We start from the raw sequence: 14,735 nt of genomic DNA, 5'->3' as shown, positions 1-14,735 counted from the left end.
ACATCTGTATCTCCCTCTCAACTCTAGATGTCTGCTCAGGCTCATTCAAACAGAATTTTAAAAAATGCTCGTCTTTCTCAGAGGAAAAGAATATAAGAAAGTTTCAGATGTTGACAGACCAGTTACGAAATAATCCACTTTTGGGAGTTGTCGGAGTATAATAAAGTATGAACTCTTTGTTAAAACTCTTATTTCTTCATTGTTGATGAGGTTGTAAAAGGCAGATCGTGTTTGACTAATCTAATTGGGCCACATTCTGCTAGCAAATCAGTACGCTATGAGTAAAATTTGAAAGACAGTTTAAACATTGTTGTGCAGTTCGTGTCTTCAGGGTGTGCTATTATGAATTGAGAATCTTGTAAACAATATGCATGGCAGCATTTTCTTATTATAGCAAACTGACTGTATAACGTGCAATTGTGCAAACGAGCAACATGATTCTTCAAGGCAGGAGAATGTTAACATTTCACATTAGTGGTTTGTGATCTATGGGAGGGCTGTAATGTGTGTGGCAGGAGTAACTACATATCTTAGAGGGTGAATGCAAATATTTTTACAAGTACCAACTTTTGTAAAAATTGTTATGCTGCACAGTAGCATAGAATCATAGAAGGTTACAGCATGGAGGGAGGCCATTTCAGCCCATCGTGACCGTGCCGGCCAACAAAGAGCTATCCAGCCTAATCCCACTTCCCAGCTCTTGGTCCGTAGCCCTGCAGGTTACAGCATCCCAAGTGCTCATCCAAGTACTTTTTAAATGTGGTTAGGGTTTCTGCCTATACCAACCTTTCAGGCAGTGAGTTCCAGACCCCCACAACCCTCTGGGTGAAGAAATTTCCCCTCAAATCCCCTCTAAACCTTCCACCAATTACTTTAAATCTGTGCCCCCTGGTTTTTGACCCCTCTGCTAAGGGAAATAGGTCCTTTCTATCCACTTTATCTAGGCCCCTCATAATTTAATACACCTCAGTAAGGTCTCCCCTCAGCCTCCTCTGTTCCAAGGAAAACAAACCCACCCTATCCAATCTTTCCTCATAGCTAAGATTCTCTACTCCCGGCAACATCCTTGTAAATCTCCTCTGTAACCTCTCTAGTGCAATCACATCTTTCCTGTAACGTGGTGACCAGAACTGCACGCAGTACTCTAGCTGAGGCCTAACTAGTATTTTATACAATTGAATCATAACCCCCCTGCTCTTGTATTTTATGCCACGGCTAATAAAGGCAAACATTTCATATGCCTTCTTAGCCACCTTATCTACCTGGCCTGCTACCTTCAGGGATTTGTGGTCATGCACTCCAAGGTCCCTTTGTCCTTCTACTCTACTCAGTGTCCTACCATTTAATGTGTATTCCCTTTCCTTGTTAACCCTCCCCAAATGCATTACCTCACACTTCTCCGGATTGAATTCCATTTGCCACTGTTCTGCCCACCTGACCAATTTATTGATATCTTCCTGCAGTCTACAGCTTCCTTCTTCAGTATCAACCACACAGCCGATTTTAGTATCATCTGCAAACTTCTTAATCATAACCCCCTATATTCAAGTCTAGATCATTGATATATACCATAAAAAGCAAGGGACCTAGTACTGAGCCCTGCAGAACCCCACTGGAAACAGCCTTCCAGTCACAAAAACACCCATCAACCATTACCCTCTGCTTCCTGCCTCCGAGCCAGTTTTGAATCCAACTTGACACTTTGCCCTGGGTCCCATGGGCTTTTAACTTCGTGGAACCTTATCAAAAGCCTTGCTAAAGTCCATATACACTACATCAAATGCGCTACACTCATCTACCCTCCTTGTTACCTCTTCAAAAATCCTGATGTAACTTTTACAAACTATTACTCTCTGACATATTCATGATAGCATGATCTGTGGAAAATAAAAATGTTAAAATTCCCATTATATATGTAAATACAGATTCCCTTTCTTTTTAATCTACTTACTTTCAGAATAAGTTTATCTAGTCAGGGATTAGCCATGTTATCTAAGTTCATATTACTAATGGAGTCTTACCACGTGCAAGGCCTTGTGCATCAATCAGGATTTTCACAGGATTAATTTACTATGCACAACAGTTGTGCACTGCCCATCTGGATTACTGAACATTTCATCAATTCGGACAGTTAAGTGGTTGTGTAGTAAGAGAGAAGTGTTAAAAGATCAGTATTACAGGTCCATTTTAATTGGCTAATTTTTGGTTGTTCCTACGAATGGAATCTTGTTTAACAAAATGAGCCATTGTAAAATCGCAGGCACTTGCCATTTTATTTGCAGGTCAAAAGAAAAATGAAAGTAGGACAATAGCTGAAGATTATGCTTGGAGATTTATGATAAATTTAAATCCTTGTTGGTATGGCCCTGAACTTGGTGGTTTATCTTCTGCAAAGTCACGCTGACTTAACTGCATGTAACTTAACTTAATGTAGTCATGTTAAAAGAACATAACATAAATAATAATAATAATAATAATAATAAAGGTGAGTAATACCAGAAAGAGGTGGGTTTAATACCATGTGTACAAGCTTGCAGCAACTGGTGCCAATAAAGATACTAGATCCATGTGAGAGTTGGACTTCCAATTGAAAGCAACCAACTCAAATAACTTAAGTGGAGGCGATGTGAGTTTTTTTTTATGAGTAAGCATGAAGGTACTACCATTAGAAAGCACTGTCACTGGATTTAACAGCTTTCTTTATCATTAACTTCCTTGTTAGTTAAGGTTATATGAAGTAGGGTGGGAGGAGGCTCGTGTAGAATGTAAACACCGGCAAAGATGTGCGGGTTAGGTTGATTGGCTATGATAAATTGACCCTTAGTGTTAGGGGGATTACATACGTGGGGTTACGGGGATCGGGTGGGATATGTGTCGGTGCAGGCTCGATGGGCCGAAATGGCCTCTATCTGCACTGTGGGGTTTCTGTGATTCTGTGATTCTGTAAACCAGTTGGGCCTAATGGCCTGTTTCTGTGCTGTAAAGTCTATGTAATTGTTAAATGTAGGATGCAGGGATATAGTGGTCACAGGTATGCAGTGTATACCAATTCTTAATTTCTGTCGACAAAAGTATGCTTGCTTTGCAGTGGTTTAAAATGGTGGCAGACACTGGTCATGTCATTGCAGAATTTGAAACTGGGGCAGAGACAATGAAGAGCTTGTACTTGTTGCATTTCTTTGAAAATCCTCTTTTTGTCTTATATGCATTTGTTAGTGCATCTGTGCATTGTAATCTGCTCTCACTGTTTGAAATTCATTTCTATAATTCCAGTCTTCCGTTTTGCTGGTGAGCAGCAGTATAATAATGGCAGTGGGTTACTTTTTTTCTGTCTTTTCTGCAGGTTGGGGGTCCACAACAACCTAAGGCTCCAGTCCCCAAGCTCCAAGTTTCACCCTTTCTTTGCCCTATAACTTCCAGGTCCTGATTTTCAAATTTGCCTCAGATCGCCTCCATGTTCTGTGCTCTCCTGCAGGCCTGAGCTCACTCCTGAGCCTCCACCAAATCCCGACCTTTACATTCGGCCTTCTCCAGGTCCTGGGCGGTCCCCCTTCTCCAGTCCCCAGCCGGTTTCCCTCCCCCAGGCTTCCTCCAGACTTCACCTCTGTTCCTGAAGTCATAAACTTGTTCTTTATAAATGGATTTATTATTTCACCACAGCTAGCACACACAGGAAATCCTCCTCCATGATGCCACTTCCATTGTATAAAACACAGTAAACAGAACTCTCATTGGTGGGCTATTTAAAAAATAGTGTACAACTTCTTTTGGCATTTCTGCTTCCGAGAATGTTTGTCTCTTGTACTACCTCCCCCCCCCCACCCCAATAACATCCAAACTGTTCAGGTTCTCCTACCTGCTGAACGTTGGCCTGCAAAAGATCTCCCAGCTGTTCCACCAGCTCACTGAAGGTAGGCCTTTCTCCCGGCTCTCCAAGCCAGCAGTCTAACATTGTCTGATAGCTAAAACAGACACACAGCATGAGTATTAGCTGCCTTGTTTAAAGAAAGAAAGACTTGCATTTATATATCGCCTTTCGTTGCCACCGGACATCTCAAAGCACTTTACAGCCAATGAAGTACTTTTTGAAGTGTAGTCACTGTTGTAATGTGGGAAACACGGCAACCAATTTGCACACAGCAAGGTCCCACAAACAGCAATGTGATGATGACCAGATAAATCTGTTTTTGTTATGTTGGTTGAGGGATAAATATTGGCCAGGATACCAGAGATAACTCCCCTGCTCTTCTTCGAAATAGTGCCATGGGATCTTTTACGTCCACCTGAGAGAGCAGACGGGGCCTCGGTTTAATGTCTCATCCAAAAGACGGCACCTCCGACAGTGCAGCACTCCCTTAGCACTGCACTGGAGTGTCAGCCTTGCTTTATGTGCTCAAGTCCCTGGAGTGGGACTTAGAACCCACAACCTTCTGACTCAGAGGCAAGTGTGCTGCCAACTGAGCCACAGCTGACACTGTAGTGATGTATTAAAATAGTATTAGCTCTGAGAGAGAGTTGTTGCAGAAATTTGGGCTTGCTTTCAAGCAGAATCAAGTGAGTTTGGACCAAAACTTGAATGTGTCTGTATTTACCTAGTACAAGCCAGTTTAGACTTTGTATAGTGTTTGCTTGCTGGGTAGGTATTTATGTTGACTTGTTTGTTTATTGCTAGTTCTATCTGTGGTAAAATGGTGTATTGGTTATACTGCTTTAAAAGTCACAGCTGTGGACACCCATCATGCTTTAGTTGGTAAAGGCAGTGTGTAACTGAGTCATACAGGGGGACAACTGGCAAAAATAAAATTCACACTTCTACCTTTTACTTTGAATGCCTGAGTGACAACATTTATCTCAAACACAGGATACAGCCGATGATCTGCTGGTCATAAAACCTGTGCAAAGTGCAGTTTATACATCAGGGGGGCAGAAATCCCACAGAACCTTTGGAGCTGGTGGAAGTTTGATGGGGCAGAACTTCCACTCAGTGCACTCAACCTGCTGCTGACCCTGAGGTGGGTGCCCGTGCCCGCAGTGGTGTAACAGAGGAGCCCAACCTAGGGAAATGGTGGATCTGGGAGCGGCGCTCTGATGCGCTGAGAAGTGCAGATGAGACAGGCTGAAGACAAAGAGACCAGAATTAAAAAATAAAATTTCAAAGGAGCTCTATGGCTCCTTTAGTAATGACCAGCAATCCTTCTGTGATGGACTGGCATTTAACTTTCAGCTTCAGGCCCCAATTCAGGCCCACAGTGACAACCTAGGCCAGCTCTCAGCAGAGATTGGTCTCACTGGGCCTACCAGGGGCACTTTGGGTGGAATTCCTGGGGGTAAACCGGGAACACCTCGGACATAGCCTCAAACTCCTGGAGCAGGGGTGGGTAGAAGAATAACCCACCCCTTCACTACAAAGTCCAACTTTTTATCAGTGAGGTGCAAACTTGGTGGATCTGGGTTCCGCCGCAAATTATTCCGCCCCAGTGGAATTATGTTCCAGTTGCGTTCTCCCTATTTCTGGGCTCAGATTTTATTTAAATATTATCTCCAGTTTTGCCACACCTACTTGGTTCTTCAAAGGCAAACCTAGATGTGATCTATACGTTTGGTTTTCATTATTTACGATTGTAATATAAACCAACTGCAACAATTCTGTTAAAATAAAACAAGAGATTAGCAGTGAAATCTTACACTTCTGGTGTGGAATACTCAGGGGGCTTCATCCTTGTTCCTTCTTTTAACCTGTGGCAGAATTCCTCATCTATCTGGACTCCTGGATATGGAGAGGCACCTATAAGAGAGGCAATGAAATAGAAAAAAGATTCTTAGTTTCCCACCAATTTTCCCCAATTCATTGACTCCAAGAGTATTGGCTACCCTCAGATACCTTGTCCAACTGGCCAGTAAGAATGTGTGAGCCTTGACAATGACCATTAGCAGACCACATGACCACGGGTAGGCAACACAGTCAAGTTCAAGCCTATCCTTAATCAACTTTTCCTCCTTTCCCCCAGGGGGCTCCCTAGCACGCCCTACCACTATTTCTATGGCAATCAGCTAACTCACCACAGATCAAGGATTGAATCTGGACCAGCCTGATCTGTCAGGCATAGCTACTCAATACCTTAACCATCAGGAGAGACTAGCCGCTCCTGTTATATCACCCCATGAGTGTGTTATTTTCAGAGTCACTACAATAACCTGCAAAAACAGGATCCATAAGGAAAATTTCAATGGAAGTCATATGGAAATGAAACAGTAGCTGCAAGAGTGTCGTTCTCATCATCTCAATCCCACCAGGGACACAGCTGAGAAGTCGGTAATGCCTGTCAATACCATTAAAGAGGCTTCATTTTTATCTCTAAAATTGAAATGTGGCCAAGTGCAGAGTGCTTGGGGAGAAAGTAGGAGATTGTGTGGCGATCTTTTCTTTCTAATCTTCTATGGAATAAGCAAAAATATTTCAAAGCGTTTTAAAAAGACTTGCAGGAAGCTGCCATAAGTAAACTGTTGCCACACCTACAGAGCTGAGAGCAAATGTCGCTGGCTAACGTTCAATGTAACTTACCTGTGGAAGAATGAAAAGCCCTTATGGCGTCTTCTCTTTCACCCCACCCCACCCCACCCCACCCTGCTCCCCAACACATTTGAAAATAGGATTGTGCTGATAAATCCCTGCAGCAACTCATTTGTGGAACATAGTGCACTCTATCAGTAGACTTATGAAATCATAAAAATTTACAAAATAGGGCTCATAGATTCCGCATTCCTGTCAGTTGCAAAAAAATATAGAATGTAGGGCGGTGTGGTGATGCTGTAGATTCAGGTAAGAACTTTCCATACCACTGAGTCACTGTCTTTAGCTACAATTACATCATAACTGAAAGAGGTGCAGCTTTCTATATTTCTCACCTGAATCACAAGAAATAAAGAAATAGTCCAAAGATTGAGGAACTTGTGAGAGAGCCATGAGTATTGACAATGCAGCTTACAGGGAATGAGAGAAGTATCAAAGAGTGGCACCCATGACTGTTCTCTAACCTTCTTAGTGACTAGCATTAGCAGAGGGCTGGTTGCTGTGGGTGTTTTATGGGCTCGGGAGCCTAGAGAGAAACCCCCCACCCCCCACCACGGTGAAAAAATGTCTTTAGGCCAGGCGTGCATCATATACTGTGTCCCCTCTGCCCGTCCCCCCTCCCCGATAAATGATAGATTTTATTCTAGTCTAGTTTGCCCCTTTTTGTCATGTCAAAAAACTCACACAGCAAGATGGGACAGAGTAGGAGTTGGACCATGACTTGAGTTCTCCGGCTTCCTTTGTTACAGATGAAAACCTCAATAACCAATACCTCCACCCCATAGGATACAAAAGTAGGTGGAAAAAATAGACTTCTGTTTAAAATATTTCTCTTGAAATTGGGCTCTTTGAATATTAGCATATGAACACTTCACATGTTTATATGACATTCCTTTGTTCATTATTTTGATGGTGGTCCTATTGCCTCTGTTAAAATAGTGAACAACAAAATTGAATACAATGTGTTAAATATTATAACGTTAACATTTAAAGATTTAAATTACAAGGAAATTGCGCTTGCATGGTTTATTTTACATTTTGGAATTTCCCCAACAGCCCGTTTCTAATACTGGTCATGATCATAATCGTTTCATTCATCCACCATGTGTACAGTAAATACAATAACAATTACACTCCCACTTTACTTCCTGAGATTAATTTTCCATCATTTGTATTTCAATATGTTACAGCCAAAGTATGTTACAGACTGAGGTAGTTCAATCAATACTGGATAACTGGCCAACTGAATGTGTTTTTAAAATGAGACATAGATTTTCCTTTGTGTAACCTAGATCAACAAGATACGGAACTCTAACTACACTAATCACAGGCCAGCCCTACTTATATTTATCTAGCATCACTAATGTGGGATAGTACATCCCGGAACAATGAGAAGCTTGGCTGAATTTGATAATGTTCTTTGGCAGTCCTACTATCATATTAGAAGTTATGCTTTGATTGTCTTTCTAGAGCTGCCACATGATATTTAATACCCTCTTTACATTCTATCAGGTGATTTTGGGGAATCGCCGTTTATTGGAGATGTCTCACTGCTTTCGCTTATTTACTTTTCTTCCTACCACCACTCAGTCAAGACTGAAGGCCTACCATTCCCATTGCTAAAAAAGAGGGAGTCTGGCTCTGTGTCTGTCTCTGATGTTATGGAATCTCCATAAAGTGGGTCATTACTGAGTACTATTAACTGTAGGAGTACTATGCATCTGTGATCAATGACACTGTTAATGCAAAATTGGTTTGGTATGTGAAAGGCCCATTTTGGTGACATAAACTGAAAACCGCAGTCAATCTGAGAGTTGACTGAAGGATTTTCTCTTCAAAGAGTAGCTACGGAGACTCACAAATGATGTATATTCAGTCAGCATCAGTGTGTCACAAGTGGGTATGTGCACTTTGTTAACAAAACCTGTGGATTAGCTCTGTTTTCTGATTGAGGGGGTTATGCTTAGAGTGCAACAAAAGGCGTTCAATTTGCATTCGCATTATAGGACTGCCTGAAGAAGCAGCACTGTAATAGTGCCTGTAGCTCCTGGTGCTATTGACCCACCCTATTTACATTGCGGGATGACTTCATTGTACTGGAATAAAAAAAACAATTGCACGTGTTTTTGCAACATTGTTTTCCAGCTGCTGTAGCTTCTCCAATGGCTGGTGTCAGTGACAATGCTTTAAGGTAATTGGAGCATCAATATAGATTAGAGGTCACAAGTTTGAAACACTTCCCACCTCTACTTTGTTGATTAACACGTGAATCTTCAGCAACATGGGCCCAGTCGCTAAATTCCATCTCATGAAAATGGAATAAAATTTCCATCAAAAGAGCTGGGAATTAGGCTTCCTACCACGGTTAGTAATACTGTAGAATTACTGCTCAGTTATCTGAATGAATAGAGAGAACTTTGTAGTCAATTGGGTAGCTTGGCTATCACTTCATAATTCCATGATTTATTAGAGTAGATTATCCTGTTATTGAACTTGACATAAAAGATCGCCTGGGTGTAACACACAGAGGGAAATTGGGTGGGAAGGGTTGCATGTCCATAATGGACCCTGCCTGATTTTCCATCCAATACAGGCGTGGAATCCTCCCCTGCTGATTTTCCACTATGATCTATCCAGGCAATACTTTATGCCAGGTGCAACAAAAGGAAAATCAGCTCAACTGTTTCCATACTGATTTTGTAAATTCTACAAACGCATTTTACACAGTATTTCCAGGTGGTGTTGACCCCAGGAAAATGGTGACTGAGATGAATTTTCACCTAAACATACACAGTAAACAAAAGCATACTAAGGCTGCAATTTTAATAGCGCCCAGGGGGCAGGTTTGGAGGCGGGTCCGCTGTCAAAATAACAAAGATTGACAGCAGTTAGGAAACCCGCTGTCAACCCGCCTCCACGCGAGTCTCCCAGGTGTCGGATCTGTCAGCGGTGAACTGACCCGACACCAAGTGGCGGGGGAGACAATTCAGATTGTTAAATAGCTTGTTAAGAGCCAATTTAGACTATTTTGAGGCTTACTTTAATTTTACATTCTCCCCCACGGGTTACCCGCTGCTCGGGGAACACGCCAACTCACCCTGGTGTGTTTTGAATCTGCTCTGATGTTTATGAAAAGCTGACAGCTGCAGAAGTGGTGTCAAGGATGCCGTGTTGCAGATGGTCAGTTTCAGAGTGCAGAAAGTGTTGGTTACTGCATTTTTAATACATATAGAGATTTCTTTAGCTTACAAGTTTTTAGATCCAACTGTATGTCCAATGCCACCTCATTGGGAGAACCTCTCTCACCATTGACAGATCGCTTCTGTCATCTCACCTACAGCTGCCATCTATTGCAGCAACTTCGGAGCCCTTGAAAAAAATCAAACTTGGTCCTCTGAATCCTTCCACGATCAGCCCCAACACCAACATCACCAGGCACACCAACATCACCAACCTCATCACCAACCTTCTCCGCCATCACCTGATGCTGCACAGGACACAGGGCATCAGCCCCTGACAACATTGCTGCCTGGGAGGCCAGCGATGGCATCACCATGGCCAGATTTACTTCACTTGACGCTGTAAACCCTGGCTGCCACATGATGCACAAGGTTGCCACCATCCCACACCAGCACCGTGAAGCATCCCTTTAATATCCAAGCCATTCCATGCACACACGTCACTATAACGGGGGGGGGGGGGGGGGGGGGGGAAGTTATGTCTGAACATTCACTGGAACTCAGTAAGACACTTCTCAAGGTGCGCACAGATCTGTCCAAAAAGGGGCACTTTTGGAAAATAGATTTCACTGTATGACAACACATTACCAGAAACCTCTCAAGTGCCCTTGGCCTAGAAATTCCCTATCGCCGCGCCTGGTGTTTAGCGCCCGAAAGTTTGCGTTGCGCCCGGATTCCCGTAGCGCCCGCCTGAAATTCAGTTGCAGTGCCCCAAGACGGAGGCGGGCGCTATTGCAGGGTTTGGCCGCCTCCGCTTGGGGCGCTGAAAGTCAATTTCAGGCGTCCAGCTGCCGCAGCGCCACCTGATGCGGTGCGGCAGGTGGGGTACTGCAGGCCTCCTCCTTCTCTTAAGGAGGAGCTGCCTGCAGCCGTGAGATCGCCGCTGGATTCCCCCGGCAAATGAGCCGGGCTCGCGGGGGTCAGAGACCAATGTCGCGGGGGGGGGGGGGGGGTGGTGTGGGAGTCCGGGGAGGAAGGTGCGGCCAGGGCCGGCCGCACCTCCACCTTTACGCCCCGGCCTCTCGGAGCTGCAAGGCCCCGTTTTACAAACGCTCTTTGCGGCCGCTACGGGAGAGGCGGCCGCAACTGAATTTGGGCGTCGGGCCGGCATCGTGTTGGAACCGGGGCGCTGCGCACACCGATGACGTCATCGGTGCCGGCGCAGCGCTACCGGCTAACGCCGAATTTCGCCCAGAACTGAATTTCAGGCGCAACAACACTTCCGCCGCAAAACACCTCCTCAGGCGCTAAGTGGGCGCAAACGCCACTGAATTTCTAGGCCCCTGTGTGTTGTTAGTTGGTATGCTTGCAGTAGGATGAGGGTGAGTGTGAGGGGTGGCTAGTGAGATAGGAAAGTGATAATGTAGATAGAGAGGGATGGGTGGAGATGCAAGGTCAGTTGGTGTGAGTAAGGATGTGCAGGAGTAGGGTATGGAAGGCAGAGTGATGGGGATGTGATGAGGGGCACAGCAGGGTGAGTTTGAGTGTGGCTTTGCAGTAACGTTTCGTGATCCACTGAGATCATTGAAAGGTTGGCGCCACTGCAGACAGGGACCCCTGATGACATCCCTGCTTTTGCCCTCCTATGCAATGTGCAACCAGGCTGCGTTGGTGTCCTGGGGAAGTCTCGTCTGCCCTTGAAAGGGAAGAGAACCTCCCTGCATGCTGTGACTCCCTCCATAAGCATATGGAGGGTGTCATTTAAGAGCCGGGGTGCAAGCGTCCACCTTTGTGTTGTGCTTGTCAGTGTTTGCAGCACCTCAATGCTTTAGAACACTGACAGAACAACTGTCAAACTCAATGTGGCTGTGGTCCCTTTAAGGAAATCGGCTGACATCATCAGACCCGCTTCCTGTTAATTGGACGGGAAGCCCACAGGGCGGGCTTAACAATCAAGGGAAAATCACGTCTACAGAGCGGCTGCAGCTGGGAGCAGGACCAGAACCAGGAAACCAGCTGTCCCGCCCCCATCCCGCCTCCTCCATTAAATTCGCGGCCTAAGTGTTTACTTAGATTTATTTGTCACCTGTGATAGAAATAGTACACAATAATTTATAAGGCCAGGAGAAGGCCTTCAGGCTGAAGTAACCACCCATTCTACCTCTTTCTACTAGACATAGTATTGCGTTCCTTAAGTTTTCGTTCTTACTTTACTACACTAGGTGAAAAATGTGATTGGTGCTTTTGTTAAACCAAGCCAATCCACTTTATTGTGATGTCTGGTGGGGTGTGGTGGCGGGGGTGGGGGATGGTGTTTAATTAGATTTGGAAAGCTGTCCTGACTGGGTGGCCCATTTGCTGTGGTTCATTCCTCATTATCTGTTGTTTAGTTTCTGTATGTACACGCCATACCCATGCCTCACTACTCATTATGCAGAAACATTATCCTTTCTCACACGTCACGTGAAACCAATTTAAAATATTTTCCGTTCTGTGACACCAATCATTTCACAACATGCAGCAGTCCTGAAGAAACAGAAATCTTTCATTGAATTGTAGTACCTATAATATTTTTATAGCTATAGAAATGTTTTTGTTTTAACTTTACCCATCGAAAGGAGCATTTCACTAACTCTGAGGGATTTTGTTTATCTGGGAAGTGAGGAAGCAGCATCAGTAATTCACTCAAACTATGCCAACACTGGCCGTTGGGGAAGCTTCTTTTGCCATGAAGGTTGGTAATGACTATGGATGAAAGATCTCAGTAAATATTCATTGACAGCTGTGGAACGGTGGCATGCAAAGCAGGAAGGTAGAAGGATCCAGATTTGATCACAGTGCCATGCGGAATTGGCTGACACCAGTTGAAGGCACTAAATTAGCCTCAGTGCCTCGAGCAAGAGTGGAGAAGAAGAGTTGGTCAAGATTCTCTCTTTGATTGATATTCAGTTAACGTTGTTAGAAAGTGGCCATAGAAACATAGAAGATAGGAGCAGGAGTAGGTCATTCGGCTCCTCGAGCCCGCTCCGCCATTCAATGAGATCATGGCTGATCATCCAAACTCAGTACCCTGTCCCTGCCTTCTCCCCATATCCCTTGATCCCTTTAGCCTTAAGAAATATATCTAACTCCTTCTTGGATATATTTAATGAATTGGCCTCAACTGCCTTCTGTGGTAGAGAATTCCACAGGTTCATCACTCTCTGGGTGAAGAAATTCCTCCTCATCTCTGTCCTAAATGGCTTACCTCTTATCCTTAGACTGTGACCCCTGGTTCTGGACTCCCCGGCCATCGGGAACATCCTTCCTGCATCTAGTCTGTCTAGTCCTGTTAGAATTTTATACGTTTCAATGAGATCCCCTCTCATTCTTCTAAACTCCAGCGAGTATAAGCCCAATCGAACCAATCTCTCCTCATACGTCATTCCTGCCATCCCAGGTATCAGTCTGGTGAATCTTCACTGCACTCCTTCCATGGCAAGATCATCTTTCCTCAGATAAGGCGACCAAAACTGCCCACAATACTCAAGGTGTGGTCTCACCAAGGCCCTGTACAACTGCAGCAAGTCATCCTTGTTCCTGTACTCGAACCCTCTCGCTACGAATGCCAACATACCATTTGCCTTCTTAACCGTCTGCTGCACCTGCATGCTTACCTTCAGCAACTGGTGCACGAGGACACCCAGGTCTCGTTGCACTTCCCCTTCTCCCAATCTATTGCCGTTCAGATAATAATCTGCCTTCCTGTTTTTGCCACCAAAGTGGATAACCTCGCATTTATCCACATTATACTGCATCTGCCATGCATCTGCCCAATCACTCAACCTGTCCAAATCATACTGGAGTTTCTCGGCATCCTTCTCACAGCACACACGCCCACCCAGCTTTGTGTCATCTGCAAACTTGGATATATTACATCTAGTTCCCTCGTCTAGATCATTAATGGACCAGAAATTCGGGTCTCCACGGGCGAGTACGCACGGGGTACTCACCCGTAGACCCAATGGAAGTGCCGGTTTCCTGTATGCAATGCGCATGCGCGGGAAACCAGCACTTCCGTTCCTCTGAACGAAGGGGTTCAGAGGTCGAATGCGTGCGCGGGGGAGGCTGCATGTGCGCATCGAAGTTCGTTTTTTTTTTACAAGTTTTCCCGGGAAGGTAAGCCTGCAGAATTTAGAATTGTAAAAAGGAGGCGTAAGGCCTGCTTTTTACAAGGTAAGTGGTGAATGAATTAAAATTAAAACATTTTTTCCACAGGTTTATTATTTTTAAATACTTTAAAGCAAGGTAAGTTTATTTTTAGCCCTGTTAGAAAATAAAATTATTTTTTTCAAAAATTTAAATAATTGTTTAAAATAGTTATTTCATGTAATTTATAGTTCATTTTAAAAATGTGATGTTTAAAAAAAATTTATTTGAAGATTTAGTGGTGTTTTGTAAGAAGAAAGGGCCCGTAGTATTTCTAAGTTTGACAGCACTTCCTGTCAGACTTATGAATGGAGCATTCCCTGCTCTGATTGGCTGCCCATGGCCCACGTGATCCCAGGGGACGCATCGAACTAACTGTGCCCCTGGGATACGCAAGCACTGCGCGCCGGCAGCTGGACCAGGCCCCGGATTGGAATCCCACGGGGGCCCACAGCTCAACGCGCAAGGTAAGTGCAGATCGGGGGCTTACACCCGTGGGAAGCCCCCGACCCGAATTTCTGGGCCAATATATATTTTGAATAGCTGGGGTCCTAGGACCGATCCCTGCGGTACCCCACTAGTCACTGCCTGCCACTCGGAAAAAGACCCGTTTATTCCAACTCTTTGCTTCCTGTCTGCCAACCAGTTCTCTATCCAAGTCAGTACCTTGCCCCAAATCCCATGTGCCTTATCTTTACACGCTAATCACTTATGCGGGACCTTATCGAAAGCCTTCTGAAAGTCCAAATACACCACATCCACTGGTTCTCCCTTATCTATTCTACCAGTTACATCCT

General features: G+C 44.5%; 1 protein-coding gene across 1 annotated transcript in view; it reads right to left on the bottom strand.

Annotated features, from left to right (window-relative positions):
• Positions 1-14,735, bottom strand: part of kdrl (kinase insert domain receptor like) — a 259,302-nt gene that overhangs the window by 23,432 nt on the left and 221,135 nt on the right. The window contains exons 25-26 of the mRNA XM_085999532.1: positions 5,686-5,785; positions 3,857-3,962 (exon numbers count right to left, since the gene is read on the bottom strand). Coding sequence (XP_085855658.1) covers positions 3,857-3,962; positions 5,686-5,785 — 206 coding nt within the window. The remainder of the gene's footprint in view (positions 1-3,856; positions 3,963-5,685; positions 5,786-14,735) is intronic.

Source organism: Somniosus microcephalus, chromosome 1 (assembly GCF_052327205.1).
Source record: "Somniosus microcephalus isolate GS21.2 chromosome 1, FLI_Smic_1.0, whole genome shotgun sequence".
In the NCBI taxonomy this organism is placed as follows: Eukaryota; Metazoa; Chordata; class Chondrichthyes; order Squaliformes; family Somniosidae; genus Somniosus; species Somniosus microcephalus.
The sequence above is the reverse complement of the archived record's forward strand: the minus strand, read 5'-3'. Positions and strand labels throughout refer to the sequence as shown.